Genomic DNA, 19,360 nt, shown 5'->3' with positions numbered 1-19,360 from the left:
CAGCGATTCATTAGTTGCTTATAACACCCAATGCTCATCCCAACACGTGCCCTCCTTAATACCCATCACCCAGTTACCCCATCTCCCCACCCCCTCCCTTCTGTAACCCTCGGTTTGTTTCCAGTAGTCCAGAGTCTTTCATGGTAGGTCTCAAGAATGAGGAAGAATTCTTAAAGTCTGAAAATTTGGCTTATAAACATTTAGTTCCAAAAAGATATCTTTTTTTTTTACATTTTTTAAAATTTATTTTTATTTTATTTTAATTTAATTTTATTTTATTTTATTATGTTAATCACCATACATTACATCATTAGTTTTTGATGTAGTGTTCCATGATTCATTGTTTGCGTATAACACCCAGTGCTCCATGCAGAACGTGCCCTCTTTAATACCCATCATCAGGCTAACCCATCCCCCACCCCCTCCCCTCTAGAACCCTCAGTTTGTTTCTCAGAGTCCATAGTCTCTCATGGTTTGTCTCCCCCTCCGATTCCCCCCCTTCATTTTTCCCTTCCTACTATCTTCTTTTTTTTTTTTTTTAACATATAATGTATTATTTGTTTCAGAGGTACAGGTCTATGATTCAACAGTCTTACACAATTCACAGCGCTCACCATAGCACATACCCTCCCCAATGTCTATCACCCAGCCACCCCATCCCTCCCACCCCCCACCACTCCAACAACCCTCAGTTTGTTTCCTGAGATTAAGAATTCCTCATATCAGTGAGGTCATATGATACATGTCTTTCTCTGACTTATTTCGCTCAGCAAAATACCCTCCAATTCCATACACGTCATTGCAAATGGCAAGATTTCATTCCTTCTGATGGCTGCATAATATTCCATTGTGTATATATATACCACATCTTCTTTATCCATTCATCTGTTGGTGGACATGTTAGCTCTTTCCATAGTTTGGCTATTGTGGGCATTGCTGCTATAAAGATTGGGGTGCACGTACCCCTTCGGATCCCTACATTTGTATCTTTGGGGCAAATACCCATTAGCACAATTACTGGGTCGTATGATAGCTCTATTTTCAACTTTTTGAGGAACCCCCATACTGTTTTCCAGAGTGGCTGCACCAGCTTGCATTCCCACCAACAGAGTAGGAGGGTTCCCCTTTCTCCGCATCCCCGCCAACATCTGTCATTTCCTGACTTGTTAATTTTAGCCATTCTGACTGGTGTGAGGTAGTATCTCCTCACTGAGGTTTTGATTTGGATTTCCCTGATGCCGAGTGATGTTGAGCACATTTTCATGTGCCTGTTGGCCATTTGGATGTCTTCTTTGGGAAAATGTCTGTTCATGTCTTCTGCCCATTTCTTGATTGGATTCTTTGTTCTTTGGGTGTTGAGTTTGATAAGTTCTTTATGGATTTTGGATACTAGCCCTTTATCTGATATGTCATTTGTAAATATCTTCTCCCATTCTGTCGGTTGTCTTTTGGTTTTCTTGACTGTTTCTTTTGCTTTGCAAAAGCTTTTTATCGTGATGAAGTCCCAAGAGTTCATTTTTGCCCTTGCTTCCCTTGCCTTTGGCGATGTTTCTAGGAAGAAGTTGCTGCAGCTGAGGTCGAAGAGGTTGCTGCGAAGAGATCTCCTTTAGGATCTTGATGGACTCCTGTCTCACATTTAGGTCTTTCAACCATTTTGAGTCTATTTTTGTGTGTGGTGAAGGAAATGGTCCAGTTTCATTCTTCCGCATGTGGCTGTCCAATTTTCCCAACACCATTTGTTGAAGAGACTGTCTTTTTTCCATTGGACATTCTTTCCTGCTTTGTCGAAGATTAGTAGACCATAGAGTTGAGGGTCCATTTCTGGGCTCTCTATTCTGTTCCATTGATCTATGTGTCTGTTTTGTGCCAGTACCATACTGTCTTGATGATTACAGCTTTGTAATAGAGCTTGAATTCCGGAATTGTGATGCCTCCAGCTTTGCTTTTCTTTTTTAACATTCTTCTGGCTATTTGGGGTATTTTCTGGTTCCATGAAAATTTTAGGATTTTTTGTTCCATTTCTTTGAAAAAAGTGGATGGTATTTTGATGGGGATTGCATTGAATGTGTAGATTGCTCTAGGTAGCATTGACATCTTCACAATGTTTGTTCTTCCAATCCATGAGCATGGAACGTTGTTCCATTTCTTTGTGTCTTCCTCAGTTTCTTTCATGAGTATTTTATAGTTTTCTGAGTACACATCCTTTGCCTCTTTGGTTTTATTTATTCCTAGGTATCTTATGGTTTTGGGTGCAATTGTAAATGGGATTGACTCCTTAATTTCTCTTTCTTCTGTCTTGTTGTTGGTGTATAGGAATGCCACTGATTTCTGTGCATTGATTTTATATCCTGCCACTTTACTGAATTCCTGTATGAGTTCTAGCAGTTTTGAGGTGGAGTCTTTTGGGTTTTCCACATAAAGTATCATATCATATGCAAAGAGTGAGAGTTTGACGACTTCTTTGCCGATTTGGAAGCCTTTTATTTCTTTTTGTTGTCTGATTGCTATGGCTAGGACTTCTAGAACTATGTTGAATAGCAGTGATGATAGTGGACATCCCTGCCGCATTCCTGACCTTAGGGGGAAAGCTCTCAGTTTTTCCCCATTGAGAATGATATTTGCTGTGGGTTTTTCATAGCTGGCTTTTATGATATTGAGGTATGTACCCTCTATCCCTATACTCTGAAGAGTTTTGATCAAGAAAGGATGCTGTACTTTGTCAAATGCTTTTTCTGCATCTATTAAGAGGATCATATGGTTCTTGTTCTTTCTTCTATTAATGTATTGTATCACATTGATTGATTTGCGGATGTTGAACCAACCTTGCAGCCCAGGGATAAATCCCACTTGGTCGTGGTGAATAATCCTTTTGATGTACTGTTGGATCCTTTTGGCTAATATTTTGGTGAGAATTTTTGCATCCATGTTCATCAAGCATATTGGTCTGTAATTCTCCGTTTTGATGGGGTCTTTGTCTGGTTTTGGGATCAGGTAATGGTGGCCTCATAAAATGAGTTTGGAAGTTTCCCTTCCATTTCTATTTTTTGTAACAGTTTCAGAAGAACAGGTATTAATTCTTCTTTAAATGTTTGGTAGAATTCCCCTGGGAAGCCATCTGGCCCTGGGCTTTTGTTTGTTGGGAGATTTTTGATGACTGCTTCAATTTCCTTAGTGGTTATAGGTCTGTTCAGGTTTCCTATTTCTTCCTGGTTCAGTGTTGGTAGTTTATACATCCTAGGAATGCATCCATTTCTTCCAGATTATCTAATTTGCTCATAACATGTTCTTATAATTGTTTGCATTTCTTTGGTGTTGGTTGTGATCTCTCCTCTTTTTTTTTTTTAAAGATTTTATTTATTTATTCATGAGAGACAGAGAGAGAGAGGCAGAGGGAGAAGCAGGCTCCCCGCCGATCAGGGAGCCCGATGCGGGACTCGATCCCAGGACCCCGGGATCATGACCTGAGCCGAAGGCAGACGCCTAACCATCTGAGCCACCCAGGCGCCCGTGATCTCTCCTCTTTCATCCATGATTTTATTTATTTGGGTCATTTCTCTTTTCTTTTTGATAAGTCTGGCCAGGGGTTTATCAATCTTATTAATTCTTTCAAAGAACCAGCTCCTAGTTTCATTCCCAAAGAGATATCTTTAAGATTTAGAAGTTTAGTTAAACTATCCCCTCCAACCACATGAGCAGAACTTGAAAGAAATCAAATGGGCAAAATGAGAATCAAGCAACAGCTAAATGATGCACAATATATTTATTCTCTTTTCATTTTTGGGTCATGATTTTCATGGCCACACCTTAGTTATATGCTGATTATGCATGTTTGTGTTCTGTGGCACACCTGTGGAAGAATGTTGAGTGTGAGCAGAGCTACTTAGAGATAGACTTTAATGTATGCGGGCCTTACATCAATTTAGAGATGAAATCGAGTTTTTGTAGGTACTTGTGGATTTTTTTTTTTTTTAAGCCTTGTTTTACTCTTTAAGGACAGGACTCAATTCCATAGTTTAAGTTGGCTGAGAGGTCTCTCTCAGATTATCTGCAAGGATCCCATGATATTTTTGGTCCTCAGTAAAAACCTCTATCATATGGTTACAAGTCTGATGCCAACATTTTAAAGTTTAACTAAAGTGAAGTGGATTACCCATTACATGGTATGTTTTTTGGAAGCTTCTTTTAAATCCATGTGATGAAGTTAATTTTTTTCACATGGAATCACCAGGCCTTACGTTATTTCTAAGTGGCATTCTTGGTATTTTCTCACCAAATGCACTTTATGCTTACTTTATAAGAGTTTACAAATTTTCCAATTTGTCATTAAGCCTCAAGGTAGTTCTTAAATACATGTTTTAAGAAGTGACAATAATAAAGGAAGAATTCCTTAAATTCTTGAAAACTTGGTCCCATGTGCCATTTGGTGAGGTTAGTTCTATTCTTCATATGCTTAGAGTATACGATACTTTTCTACGTTCAGATGATAGTGTGATCTAATTTTAAAAGAAAAAAACCCATTAATTATAAAAGGGAAAAATCAACCTTTAAGTTCTTTTGTACTCATGAAAGAAATTGATATCACAATTATTTAGACAGAAATTATTTTTAAACATGATTTCATGAATTATGTAGTCTAGATTCAACAACTAAGTTGTTTCTTTTTAATGCTATCGGAGGAATGCTTCGAAGGTCTTAAAAACTCATATCTGGGGTGCCTGGGTGGCTCAGTCGTTAAGCATCTGCCTTCGGCTCAGGTCATGATCCCAGGGTCCTGGGATTGAGCCCCACATCGGTCTCCCTGCTCAGCGGGAAGCCTGCTTCTCCCTCTCCCCACTCCCCCTGCTTGTGTTCCCTCTCTCGCTGTGTCTCTCTCTGTCAAATAAATAAATAAAATCTTTAAAAAATACAAAAAAAAACATATCCTTTGTCTAGTCATTTTTTCTTTTAAGCTAAATTTTTATTTTTATTTCAGACTTAAAAAAATATCGAGATACCTCAAATGCTAATAAAAATATTGAGATTCCTCAAAAAATTCCTCAAATGCATTCACTGTCTCTGAAAAACCATTTTTTTTCATGAACTGAGAATAGATTACATGTATTTTTCCTTATATACTTAAGAGTGTATTTCTTATTTTTTTAAAGATTTTATTTATTTATTTGACCAAGAGCACAAGCAGGGGGAGCAGCAGAGGGAGAGGGAGAAGCAGGCTCCCCACTGAGCAGGGAGCCTACCAGGGCTCCATCCCAGGACCCTGAGATCATGACCTGAGCCGAAGATAGATGCTTAACTGACTGAGCCACCCAGGCTTCCCCAGTGTGTATTTCTTAAAAACAAGGGCCTTCTCTTTCATAATCACAGTATAGTTATCCATATCAGAAAATAAATAATCATGAAATAAGAGCATTAGATTATAGATGTTACTCAGATTTCACCAAATTAACTCAATTGTGTTCTTTGTAATAAAGTAAAATAAAATACCAATCATGTATTGATTTCAGTTGTCATGTCTTCTTTGACTCCTTTTGACTAGAAAATTCCCTAGTTTTTGTGTTTTGTGACATACCACTTTTCAAGAGTACAGACCAGCTATTTTGTAGAATTTCTGTCAGTTTGGGTTTGCCTGATGTTTCCTCGTGACTAGATTCAAGTTGTGCCAGACTTTTTAAAATATAGAATTATATAAGATGTGATTTTACAAACAAATCACATTCTAGTTTATAACTCTGAGAATTAATATAATTATTTAAATGTCATATTTTCATCAAACAGAATACTCATCTCCAGCTTCCCAAAAGAAAAGACACTCATAGGACATTTTATATGCATTTCTTAAAGAATAAACTTGGTTTAATTGTTGATCTTATTAGTTTTGATGGTTTATGAAATCACATAGATTGTTTCGGTATTTACTGAGAAAACAAATAAAATGTACAAATGTAGTAGTATTGATCTTCTCTTTTCACAGTAACTCCGGAATGCCCACAGAAAGGAAGAAACCTTTTCCTTTCCTTTGATAAACTCAAATTCTTATCGCAACTCATGAAATCTTTCTTGAAGCTGGAAAAAAATGTTGAAGAATTATTGGAAGAAATATTTGTATCACTCAGGACACCCAGAAATATTTCAGGTAACATGCTCCCTTGTTTAAATTGGTAAATCTATTCTCTCTGTGTTCACGTCCTTCCACTGAATCTATACTATTACTTGGAAAAAAAAAAAGCATGATACAATTCCTTAAATAAATGTTAAATATAATGCACACCATAAAATTACATTTTTATCTTTATATATGGTAAATTCCATAATTCTAATTGACAAAGCATTGTTAGTCAATTCTGGATAATAATCTTCAGATGAAATCAGATTAATTTTTTTTTTTTTAATTCAGAGAAACACAGCCCGGCTTATGGAAAAAAACAAGCATACTGGATGATCTAGTAGGTCCTCTTCTGCTACTAGCAGCCAGATGACCTTAGGCAAACCTTAGACTCCGTTTTCTCATCTTCAAAATGATGGTGTAGGACTAAACTAACTTTCTTTTTGTTTTCTTTTCCTGTTACATGCTTCAAATTTCAATATGTTATGCAGGGTTGGGAGAATTAAATGATTTAGTGTATGTATTTAAAAGACTATCTAGTAGGTAACAAACAATAAAGGTGAGCTGTTATATAAATAATTCTAATTATGTGTTGTTTTAAGTTTAGTTAGTCTTAACAAAATACTTTCGAAGAAAGCTATGCTGTGTATGTTAAAATAATGTTTCTAACATTAAAGGTGGAATTCAAAGGCATAATAGTTAAAATATGTTCTTTGTGTTCATATCTGTACTTATAAATATTTTCATCTATATCAGAATGAACTACACAGAGTTCTCTTTTACATGATACCATGTGTCATTTTAAGGACAATAGCTGCATTTGCGAAATAAAGTGAGGGAACCAAATGATTAGCAATCAATCAGAAAATTTCAAAATCCGATTTCTTAGTAAGGAATTACATTTACTTTAATATTTTACTTTTTTATTTCCTTATTTATTTTGCCTGGGTAAATAATATTGGAAAAGTTACAGGGCTGAAGTTTCTTTTATATTAAGCATAGCTTATTGGTCTTCTATGTGTCAGATTAAGTAGCACTACTAAATTATCAAGTAGATCATTTTTTCAAACTTGGAGATAATTTGAAGAAAAATGGAGGTGGATTTCAGGTTTCTAAAGCTGATAAAAAGTCCAGTAGGAAAATAATAAAAGTATAAGACAGAAAATATGAAAATTAAAAGACAGAATGAAACAGTAGATTTAATTAGGAGATAACATGAACCCTGGAGGATCTTCTAGATTAAACTGACTGGGTCAAAGAGAGATCTGAGTAGATAAATATGCCATCCTAATTTTTGATTGACATGTTGTTGCCTCAAGCAGTTGACATTTGGTGTTGCTCCTCATCCATCATGCCTGGCTAAGATTTTGAATCTTTCATCCACATCTCTAGCAGATCTTCTCTGAAGTGCGGATCAAGAAATAGAGCAGACTACAACACATCTAGATTCTTACCTCTTGGGACTCATATTGTTTTAGTCCTAGACCAGGCTCTAGAGAAATTAGGTGAATTTTAAGAATTTTATTCCTTTAAAGGCAGCATAGATTCAAAATTAAAATTGTATTAGAGAAGTATTATAAAGCTACAAAACTCAAATGGCCAACAATTGAAGCAAAGGTTTGATATACCGATTTCAGAAAAAGAAAAAGCTGGTTCAACTCATTTAGATTAAGATCAAGCAGTGTTGAGACTTGCAATATATTTGAGGGAAATAGTTACCATTATTGAATAAAATCAACAGAGAAAATATATAATTATGCTACAATATACTTCCTTACTCAAATTTGTTATTATATAAGCAGCATGGCAGATGAAAGTAACTTCAAATTCACATTAATAAGAATGTATTATAGAAATACAGTTGTGGGTTATTGAACAACGTACGTGGAAGGAATTTTAAAGGACAGGTATAAGAAATTTCTTAAGTACTAGACCATCCCCATGTGATATATGTGTTCTTCATTGTTGAAATTCATATTTTTTTTATAACAAAGCTAAGATTGATTTAATCTGACATAACTTTATATAATGGCTCCCTGCAAAGAATGATCTTGAGGGGAATTGTCAAGAAAAACTTAAATGTTTTGTTCAGTGTAGCCAACTTAATGAATTCTTATCAAAAGCATTGGTTTCTTAAATCAGGACGGAAAAGATTCCTTGAAATGGATGATTAAAGAAACCAAATGCATCTAAAGTTATCCTGATAGTTAATGTTTTGCTTGGAAATCTTGTGTATGAGGGAATAAGGGAAAAAACATCAAGTCATTTGGTTTCCTGTGTGTTTCTTTTGATTGGAGCATATTTTGCTAATAAAGATCTTGGAAAGAGTTGCCTACTATGTCCATGTAACCAAAACAATGTGATGAAAATGAGGGCTTTTTTTTTTTCCCTTATTGTCCAGATGTTTTAAAAATATCCAGGTGCTTAACATCACATAGAGAAAATATAAAGATGATTAACTAAATATTTTACTTTTTACTTTGATGTTTACCACTATATTGACAATTTAGCTAAATTGGCAGTGCTCTTAGTAATTTGAATATGATACAGTAGATTCTGTAGAGACATAAGTATTTTCAGAGAAAGAAAGATATATAGTTATTATATTTACTTTTTTTTTTTTTTTTGGTCATTACTTGATGGTTTTCTATTTTGGTCACTTCAGCAAATGTCACGACATTATTTGACTGTTATGGTGCCTTGTGGTATTTCTTTTAGGTGATCATATCTTCTGGAGTGGCCTCGGGTTTGATTTACGGGGCACTTCTAATGCTCCTTTGGAATACAGCTGTTCCTCGGGCAGTTCCTCAAATTTTCCAAAGGTGGCATCTGAGATTTATCTAAACCAGGAGGTTTCTTGGCCCTCATTTTTCTTTAGCCCCAGCAATGACAAAGAGCAATGGCTGCTTCAATTGGATGTAAGAAGAACACTTAGGGTTTGTCTCAGAAGAATCAAAGATTTCAGATCTTCTGAAAGATTGTTTGTACTCTTAGGGGGTCTTAAGAGGGGTCAAATGGCTTCTAAGAGTTCCTTAGCTAGATGGTTAAGGGATTGTATTAGGGAGGCGTATGTAGTTAAGGTAAAGAGGCTCCTAGGGTTTGTAAAGCTCATTACACTAGGACTTTAGCTGTTTCTTGGGCAGAGAGGTCGAAGGCTTCCACATTGGAAATTTGCAAGGTGGCCACCTGGGCTTCTCTTCATACTTTTTCATAGTATTATCTCTTGGATGTAGTCTCTTCCACAGATTCAGCTTTTGGTGGGAGGTTGCTTGTGAGCCAGAAAAGAACAGTGAAGAAAAGAAAGACTTGTAGTTCCCACTTAGAGCTGCCAACAAGGCAAGTTGCTTTGTAGTGCACACAATGGGAGCCTATGAAGACCAATTTGGGTGTGAAAGTGGATGTCACAGGGAAGTACTGCCAAGCTCTACTCTCTATGAAAGAAAGCGGCAGTGTGGAAACTAACCAGAAATGTAAAATGAACCACAGCGAACTCTTTAGGGGGAGCGTGTTTAGCAGCTGGCTTTCCTGTGACCCTTTGCACTCTACTGACGTCCTTAATCTGGGCATGCTCTGAAGGAAACCAGTGTTGACTGCATACAAATACGTATGTTTTAGAGTGATGAGCCAAAAATGGGCTACTTCTCTAGGCAATGCTAGTAAGTGTATAGAGTTTTCAATATATATTTAAATAGATGAAATAATTTGTCACATGTTCACAGAGCTCATAAAGTTGGACAAAGCCAAATTTTGATATTGACCATTTTGAATTCCAAACAAATACAAAAATGCCACAATTCATTAAAACCATAAGGTATCTTATTAGTCTAGAATCAGTCTTACTGATACTGCCTTAAAATGATCCCTTTTGTTCTTTATATAGGATTAGGTTTCTTAATTCTTTTTAATTTGGTGTGGAAAAGATGGTATTCTAAAAGTTATCATAACTGCTTGATAATTCATTTTCGATCTTACTGTAGAATTGCTCACTGGCAAAAGAAGTCTTGGGAAGCTTATCTTTTTTTCTTATTCATCTTGAAGATAGGCAAATGGTTTGTATAAACATCAAAGCATGTTACTTTGAGTGAGTAAGCATAATGTATTTGGAAGTGAAATGATAAATATAAGATAATTAACTTTTTTTTAAAGTCTTAAACCAAAGCTGCACAATGGCAGATAGTTATTTCCAGAAACAGATCTGCAAAGCCTGTAGTTTGAACTAGTGTTATTTTTCCAGAGTTAAATATCTTTTTAAATTAGCTGGTTTTATGAGCTTTCTGTAGGAAAGTAAGATGACATTAAGAATCTAAGCATTGTCCCTTCATGTCATTAACAATTTGATCTTTATTATTTTTTCTCCTTTGATTTGTTTTGAATAGTAGTCGATGCATATAGTAAAACTTTTAACAAGAGAGAAGAGTATATAGTGAAAATTAAGTCTTTTTCCATTCCAGTTGTCTGGTTTTCCTTTCCAGAGACAACTACTTTTGTATATATCCCCATGTTAACATAACATGAAATCTTGTCATACTATGCAGAGCTTCTTTTTTATTAACAGTTGTATAGAAGGATCTCATTCTTTCTAATATGTGAATAATTTTCCAATGGCACATGTACCATAATTTAACCTGTTACTCATTGATGAGCATTTAGGGTTCTGTTTTCCTCTTCATTTGCTACCACAAACAATGATTGCGCAAATTTCCTTGACCTTTGTCTTAAATGTGCACATGCATACCTGGACAGTGAATTTCTAAAGTGAAATGGCCAAGTGAAAAGGTATGGTAGTTAAGAGGATGAAAAGACAAGCCATAGACTGAGAAAAATATTTGCAAAACACATATCTGATAAAGGACTTGTATCCAAAATATACAAAGAACACTTAAAATTCAACAAGAAAACAACAACAAAAACTCAATTAAAAAATGAGCAAAAGATCTGAACAGACTCTTATCAAAGAAGATATACAGATGGCAAATAAACATATGAAAAGATGCTCAACATCATATGTCATCAGGGAAATGCAAAGCAAAACAGAGATACCACTACACACTTGTTAGAATGGCTAAAATCTGAAACACTAACAACACTAAATTCTTACAAGGATTTTTTTAAATTAGTAGACTCTCAACAGGAACTCTCATTGCTGATGGGAATGGAAAATACTGTATGTAGCCTCTCAAGAAGATGATTTCATTGTATCTTACAAGCTAAACACTGTCTTATATTATCTAGTAATCACACTCACAGGTATTTACACAAATGAGTTGAAAACTTATGTTCACATAAAAACCAACACATGAATGTTTATAGCAGCTTTATTCATAATTGCCAAAACTTAGAATCTACCAAGACGTCTTTCAGCAGATGAATAGATAAATAAATTGTGGTGCATCCAGACAATGAAATATTATTCAGTGATAAAAATAAATGAGATACCAAACTACAAAAATACATGGAGAAATCTTAAATGCATACTGCTAAATGAAAGAAGCCAATCTGAAAAGACTATATCCTATATGATTCCAATTAAATAACGTTCTGGAAAAAACGAAAGTATAGGGACAGTAAGAAGATCAGTAGTTGCCAAGGGAAGGGAAGGGAAGGGAAGGGAAGGGAAGGGGGGAAAGAGGTGAATAGATGGAGCACACGAGATTTCTAGAGCAGTGAAATAATTTTATAAGAAACAGTAATGGCGGATACATGACATTATGCACTTGGCAAAACCCATAGAATGCACAACACAAAGAATGAATCCTTAATTTCAAAATGAATTAAAGACCTAAATGTGAGACCTGAAACCATAAAAATCCTAGAAGGGAGCATAGGCAATAATTTCTCTGACATCGCCCTAGCAACATTTTTCTAGCTATGTCTCCTGAGGCAAGGGAAACAAAAGCAAAAATAAACTATTAGGACTCTATCAAAATAAAAACTCTTCACAGCAAAGGAAACAATCAACAAAACTAAAAGGCAACCTGCAGAATGGGAGAAGATAATTTGAAAATGACATATCCAATAAAGGGTTAGTATCCAAAATATAAAGAACTTATAAGACTCGACACCCAAAAAACAAATAATCCAATTAAAAAATGGACAGAAGACATGAACAGACATTTTCCAAAAGAAGACATCCAGATGGCCAACAGACACATGAAAAGATGCTCGACATCACTCATCATCAGGGAAATACAAATCAAAACTATAATGAGATATCACCTCATACCTGTCAGAATGGCTAAAATCAAAAATGCAAGAAACAAGTTTTGGCGAGGATGTGGGGAAAAAGGAACCCTCTTGCACTGTTGGTGGGAATGCAAACTAGTACAGCCCCTCTGGAAAACAGTATGGAGGTTCCTCTAAAAGTTAAACATAGAACTACTCTACAATCCAGTAATCAAACTACTGGGGATTTACCCAAAAAATACAAAACCATTAATTCAAAGGGATATGTGCAAGCCTATGTTTATTGCAGTGTTATCTACAATAGCAAATTATGGAAGCAGCTCAAGTGTCCATTGATTGACGAATGGGTAAAGAAGATGTGAGATATATAATGGAATATTATTCAACTGTAAAAGAGCATGAAATCTTGCCATTTGCAATGACATGGATGGAGCTAGAGAGTATAATCCTAAATGAAATAAATCAGTCTGAGAAAGACAAATACCATATGATTTCACTCATGTGGAATTTAAGGAACAAACAAAAAAAGAACAAGGAAAAGAAAGAGAGAGACAAACCAAGAAACAGACTCTTAACTGTAAGAGAACAAACTGATAGTTAACCAGAGGGGAGGTGGGTGATAGGGATTAAGAAGTGCTATTGTCCTGATGAGCGCAGAATGATGTATGGACTTGGTGAGTTGCTGTATTGTACACCTGAAACTAATATAACACTGCATGTTAACTATACTGAAATTAAAATAAAAGCTTAATAAAAAATGAATCCTAATGTAAACTATGGACTTTAGGTAATAATAATCAATGTTGGTTCCTCAGCTGTAAAAAATATACCACACCAGGGGCAGCTGGGTGGCTCAGTTGGTTAAGTGTCTGACTCTGGATCTCAGCCTAGGTCTTGATCTCAGGGTCATGAGTTCAAGCCCCGCAGTGGGCTCCTCACCAGGTGTGGAGTCTACTTTAAATATATATATTTAAGGGCAGAGAGAGAGGAGTATATGGAAACTCCGTACTTTCTGCTCAATATTTCTGTAAGCCTAAAATTGCTCTAAAAAATAAAGTCTACTAATTAAAAAAAAAAAATGGACATTTTGAGAAAGAGTGCCAAGTCAGTTTGTCACATCTATTTTGACTGCTAATGATATTTTTGTTATGCAGAATTTTTTATGCAGAATTATTATGGCTTCTGCTTTTGTGTCCTTCTGAAAAATCTCCTCTACATAAATCTTTTAAAAATATTCTATATTTTCTTTTAATAGCCTTATAGTTTCATTTTTCTTTAAAATCTTTCATTAATCTGGATTTTATTTCAGTATTAGAATTAATTATTTATAGCACCATTTTTTTTAAAGATATAGTAAAATGCAAGCCATAGAGAAGGCATTTTAGGGGCGCCTCAGTGGCTCAGTCAGTTAAGCGTCTGCCTTTGGCCCAGGGCATGATCCTATGGTCCTGGGATCGAGCCCCACATCGGGCTCCCTGCTTCCTCGGGGAGCCTGCTTCTCCCTCTCCCTCTGCCTGGTGCTTGCTCTCCTTGTACTCTCTCTCTGTCAAATAAATAAAATCTTTTGGGCACCTGGGTGGCTCAGATGGTTGGGCGTCTGCCTTTGGCTCGGGTCATGATCTCAGGGTCCTGGGATCGAGTCCCGCATCGGGCTCCCTGCCACTCGGGAGCCTGCTTCTCCCTCTGCCTCTCTCTCTCTCTCTCTGTCATGAATAAATAAATAAAATCTTTGGAAAAAAAAAAATAAATAAAATCTTTTTTTAAAAAAAAGAGAAGGCATTTTATGTTAAATGGTATAACACTGATCTAAAACCCTCTCTATGTTGTAGTGTGTGTTGAGAAATGAAGCAGGATTCTTAAACTACAGTCAGTAGGCCCTTGGGGTTCATGAATGCACTGTGCAAGAGGGCCTGGGAATCCCCAATACTATGTGTGTTTGTGAGTGTGTGTGTATGCACACCTACCATGCAATCATATTGTACATTTTGGATGGAGTATTCTGTCACTTTTATCAAGTTCTCAGAAGTGTTCACAAATCCAAAATGTTTAAGAATACTGAAGGTGAGGAAAATTTTTCCTCACAATATATAAACTCTGATAAAATTTCCAAAAAGGATATTATCGCTTGCCAAATGGGGTATTTATCTTTCTAGAGAATGCTTTTGTAAATTGTACTACTTAGGAATCATTCATGATTATGCTTATAGAGCCACATTTATTTATTTTTATTTTTTTTATAATGTTATGTTAATCACCATACATTACATCATTAGTTTTTGATGTGGTGTTCCATGATTCCTTGTTTGCATATAACACCCAGTGTTCCATTCAGTACGTGCCCTCTTTAATACCCATCACCAGGCTAACCCATCCCCCCACGCCGCTCCCCTCTGGAACCCTCAGTTTGTTTCTCAGAGTCCATAGTCTCTCATGGTTTGTCTCCTCCTCCAATTCCCCCCCTTCATTTTTCCCTTCCTACTATCTTCTTCTTCTTCTTTTTTTTTTTTTTTTAACATATAATGTATTATTTGCTTCAGAGGTACAGGTCTGTGATTCATCAGTCTTAAACAATTCACAGCGCATAGAGCCACATTTAGAAAAAACTAAAAGCAAAAACCTCTCACATCTTTGAGATGATTATATCAGTCAAAAGTCCTACTGATAAGAATCGGTAAGATTTTGAAATTTGTTTACTCGGGACATAAGCAGAAACCAATTCTTAAGATTCTAAAATTAAAAAAAAAACACATCAAAGTTTATAATTGATCATCATATATCAAGTCTAAGCAAAAACAAAAGGTAAATGCTAACTCATTCATTTCAAATTAACTATAATTAATAGAACCTTACTGGAAAAGTGGGAAGTTTCTTTTTGGCATATTTTTTACTACATTTTTGTAGCTCTATTTTTTCCCCATGGAAAAGACTTCCTTAATTCTAAAATATAAAGGTAAGGAAATATTTCCACTTTAAGAGCTAAAGATCATTTCTTATCCCAGGGTTTGTGTTTTTGCAGTGGATTATTGATATACTTATTAATAGTGTATTTTTTCCTGATGTGCTGATGTTTACCCATGTACTGTTGTTCTTCCTCATTTCAAGAAAAGAAGTATTAATGTGCTAAGGAACATCACCATTTCTTAAATGCACCATTCTTAAGTTTAGAAGTTAAATTTTTAAATGAATAAGGAAATTAATTTTACTTTGTACTCTTGTTTTTAAGATTTTTTTTTTTTTTTTAATTTGTCAGAGAGAGAGAGAGAGCACAAGCAGGGGGAGTGGCAGGCAGAGGGAGAAGCAGGTTCCCCACTGAGCAAGGAGCCCAATGCAGGACTCGATCCCAGGACCTCAAACCCAGGATCATGACCTGAACTGAAGGCAGATGCTTAACCGACTGAGCCACCCAGGCGTCCCTTACTTTGTACTCTTATCTTAACGTTATCAGCATGGAAGTATATTAATGACAAAGGGATCTATATTTTACAGATTATATATGAATGTATATCAACTATAAATATAAATAGCATATGCCATCAAGTTGTATGTATGGAAAGTGGCTCTACATATTTTGATCCTGTAGTTACTGTAAATGGTGACATCACCCTATGTCTTGTTGACTGTGTTCTGTGCATCTTGATATATGTATATGTGTGTCTATACTAGGGATAGAGCTTTTCTACATCATTAATTTTAACCTGAGTCTATTAATTCCATCTGGTGTGGTTTGTTTTTCTTAATGTATGTTTGTGTGTTTGTTTTCTTTTCTCTTGCCTAGGAATTTTGGATCCATCCAGTCAAGAAGTTGAAATAGAGAAACCTAGAGCAAGTGAAACCAGAGTTCCTTCAGAGCAATTGCTACCGGTGAAAGAGGTGAATGAGGAAAAAAGTGTGGTAGTTTTTTTACTCATATAAAACAGTATCATATGTCTGTAAATCCATTATGAATCAAAAGGTTTTACCCTTTTGAGTTTTACCCTTTGCCACTAAAGAAAAATATTCCTGGTTGAAAAGCTTATAAGTTTTGGCAAAAATTGAATTTACTTGGGACGCCGCTCTCTTGCACAGTGTATTTCCTGGAAGAAGTAGGGCACTGCAAGTGAAGAAGTCTGTGTTCTTATCCCAATTCACCGTCTACACTTTGAGAATTTGGGCTGTAGGTAATTGTTGAAAGTGAGAAAATGGACATTAGAAAGGCAAGGAGGGCGCCTGGGTGGCTCAGTTGGTTAAGCGACTGCCTTCGGCTCAGGTCATGATCCTGGAGTCCCTGGATCGAGTCCCGCATCGGGCTCCCTGCTCTGCGAGGAGCCTGCTTCTCCCTCTAACCCTCCCCCCTCTCATGTACTCTCTCTCTCATTCTCGCTCTCTCAAATAAATAAATAAATCTTTAAAAAAAAAAAAAAAAAGAAAGGCAAGGAAAGAGGGAAGAATAGCTTGAACTGGTCTCTTATTTTAGAGTGCTTATCAATAATCCACTGGTCTCTGCCTGTTCTCAGATCCATTACTACTCTTCCCCTGCTCTGCTTTGTGTTATAGAGAACTAGCCTTCCGGGATTCCAGGAAGTTTGGGCCCATGGAAGGCAGTGATGGGGAACTGGAGGGTGGATAGAGAGAAACCAGAGTATTTCTTTCCCTCTTTCTGTTTTAGGAAACATCTCTAGTAGTAGCTGTGACTCTCATCTCCTCCATGGACCCTGATCTCAACACACAGCTCCACCTGTCATGTCTGCATTACCTTTAACTTAGACTGGTGGCCCCAGGAACCACACTCCCATATACAGTCCCTTTTCTTGTTCCTTCAGCCCTAGAAGTGGCAGTGGCTTCCTACTCTCTTCATATCTGTCTTGCTTCATATCTCATGTTCGGCTCCTCAAAATTCCATCACTTTAGTAACTAACACCCTACATTAAAATTCTTCCTTTTGAAATACCTAGCGTGGTTTCTGTTTTCTGAATGGATCTTGACTGATATAGCAGGTAAACATTTAAAAGGGCAAAAAATGGGCGCCTGGGTGGCTCAGTTGGTTAACCGTCTGCCTTCAGCTCAGGTCATGATCCGAGGGTCCTGGATCCCAGGGTCCTGGGATTGAGCCCCACATGGGGCTCCCTGCTCAGCGGGGAGTCTGCCGGAGCCTGCCTCTCCCTCCCTCTGTTGCTCCCCCTGCTTGTGCTCTCTCACTCTCTCTGTCAAATAAATAAATAAAGTCTTTAAAAAGAAATTTAAAAAAATAAAAGGGCAAAAAACCCCCAGAGTTTTAACAGTTTCAATATAGAAAGGAAGGGAAATAATAGGGAAAATGGAAAGTTATATATTATGCCTTAGCCAAAAATCAGCGTAGGTATTAAGAAATTAGCTTTAGGTAATAGAAGAAGGGCATTCAGTAGGTATCTGTTTTGTGCACAGAACAGAAAGCCACATTATTTCCTCTTTCTTCTTGGATCAACTAGTAAACGTTCTCTATTCTAACTGAATATGTGTGATGCCAAACATCAGATGGGAAGAGTAGAAGTAGGCAAGTAGTAGTTCATGAAAACAGCCTTCTAGGAGTTGATTTGAGTAGTAAAAGTTTCCAGTTTTCTTTTTAAGAGCACCTGTTAATGTGCTTGGTTTTCTGTATTTTGAAAAGAGAATTCAGATGGGTCAAGATATTGTAATCACATATAAATTACCACAGGCAAAGGTAATCATCATTGCACAAAATACAGAATTGTCACTGAGGTCATGGCAATTAATGGCAATTTTCACCAGAACATATTTCCTTGATTGATTGAATGAATGAATGAATGATTTTAATGAGTAGACATGCCCGGTGGGGAGAACAAGAAGCAGAGTTTTGTTGTTGTTTTTATTTTTCATGGAGGTAAGTTCCTTTTTACATTTCTATCATAAATGGGTCCCAAGAAAATGCTTTAGGGCAGAGGACTATACCTGTGGCCCTTCTGAAGTTTCATTTATAAGGAAGGAGATTGTATGAGCTGAGTAGTTTCAATTATTAACTAATTTTTATGTAAAAATAAGATGAGAAATGTGTTTTCAGGCCCTATGATGTTAAAGGTCCAAATATACTTTAGAAAGAAATATACATACATAATTATATATGTACATAATTATATACGTAATGAAAATGAGAGCTACTACTTTTTTATTATAGATTTTGATTTTAGATTTGATTATTGATTATAGTCATAGAATTATATAGAATTTCAGCTCTAGAAGATGAATCATCTTTATTACTTCATACAGTATATACAGAAAGCACTAAATAAATGCTGACTGGAATGTATGTATAGGAAAAGTAAGCTAATGATCATAATCTCGGTGATTTTAGACTGAGACAAACCATAGAAATCATTCAAAATCAGCTCTTTTACTTTTCTAACCAAAACGCTGAGATCCAGAAAAATAAGTAATTCAGTCAGGCATATTGAGCCTAGGTTCCTCTGAAGTTGGAGTAGGTGTATTATTACAGTAAGCAAGATTACACTGAAATAGGGAAAATTTAATGTTAAGCCTGTGTTCACCTACTACCTGTAATTTTTTAGTACTTAAGAGAACATTAGAGGACTTGGGGATAATATACATTCATAATTATATTGAGCCCAGAACTCAAGAAAAAAAGAAGACAAAACACCACCAGCCTCCATTCCCTGCAGCCTCTCCCACTCCCCCAACACAGAGCAATGCAGATAATTTTAATTCCTCATCTCTTGGAACAAAAGTAGTGCTGCTTACCAATTTGTGGGTGAAGAAACTGAGTAAAATTCTAAAGAAGTAAAACTCTAGAAAGGTGCCTTGATGTAATTTCTCTGAGGAATTTCTTGTTGCTCTTTTTTGGCTTGTCTGGATTTCTGAGAGTGAAAAAGAAATAAAAAATTGAATATTAAATCCTGTCTTATGTTGCAATGCTTGTTAACAATAAACTACAAAAAAGACTATAAAAATCTAATTTAGGCTTTATTAAATCTATTGAATTTAAAGGTTGCTTTATGTGATAAACAGTAAATGTAACTTTTAACTCTCATAAAGATAGTTTTATTGAACTATATTTAAAAGATTAAATTTTGAAAAAAGTTTTTGATT

The 19,360-nt window shown here is 35.9% G+C and overlaps 1 protein-coding gene across 1 annotated transcript in view; it reads left to right on the top strand.

Annotated features, from left to right (window-relative positions):
- KIAA0825 (KIAA0825 ortholog) overlaps positions 1 to 19,360 on the top strand; it is a 399,584-nt gene that overhangs the window by 99,828 nt on the left and 280,396 nt on the right. Inside the window, exons 6-7 of the mRNA XM_035014870.1 lie at positions 5,969 to 6,130; positions 16,059 to 16,153. Coding sequence (XP_034870761.1) covers positions 5,969 to 6,130; positions 16,059 to 16,153 — 257 coding nt within the window. The remainder of the gene's footprint in view (positions 1 to 5,968; positions 6,131 to 16,058; positions 16,154 to 19,360) is intronic.

Source organism: Mirounga leonina, unplaced genomic scaffold (assembly GCF_011800145.1).
Source record: "Mirounga leonina isolate KUSES-001 unplaced genomic scaffold, KU_Mleo_1.0 Mir_168, whole genome shotgun sequence".
Lineage (NCBI taxonomy): Eukaryota > Metazoa > Chordata > Mammalia > Carnivora > Phocidae > Mirounga > Mirounga leonina.
Note: the sequence above shows the minus strand (reverse complement) of the source record. Positions and strands in the feature narration are given on the sequence as shown.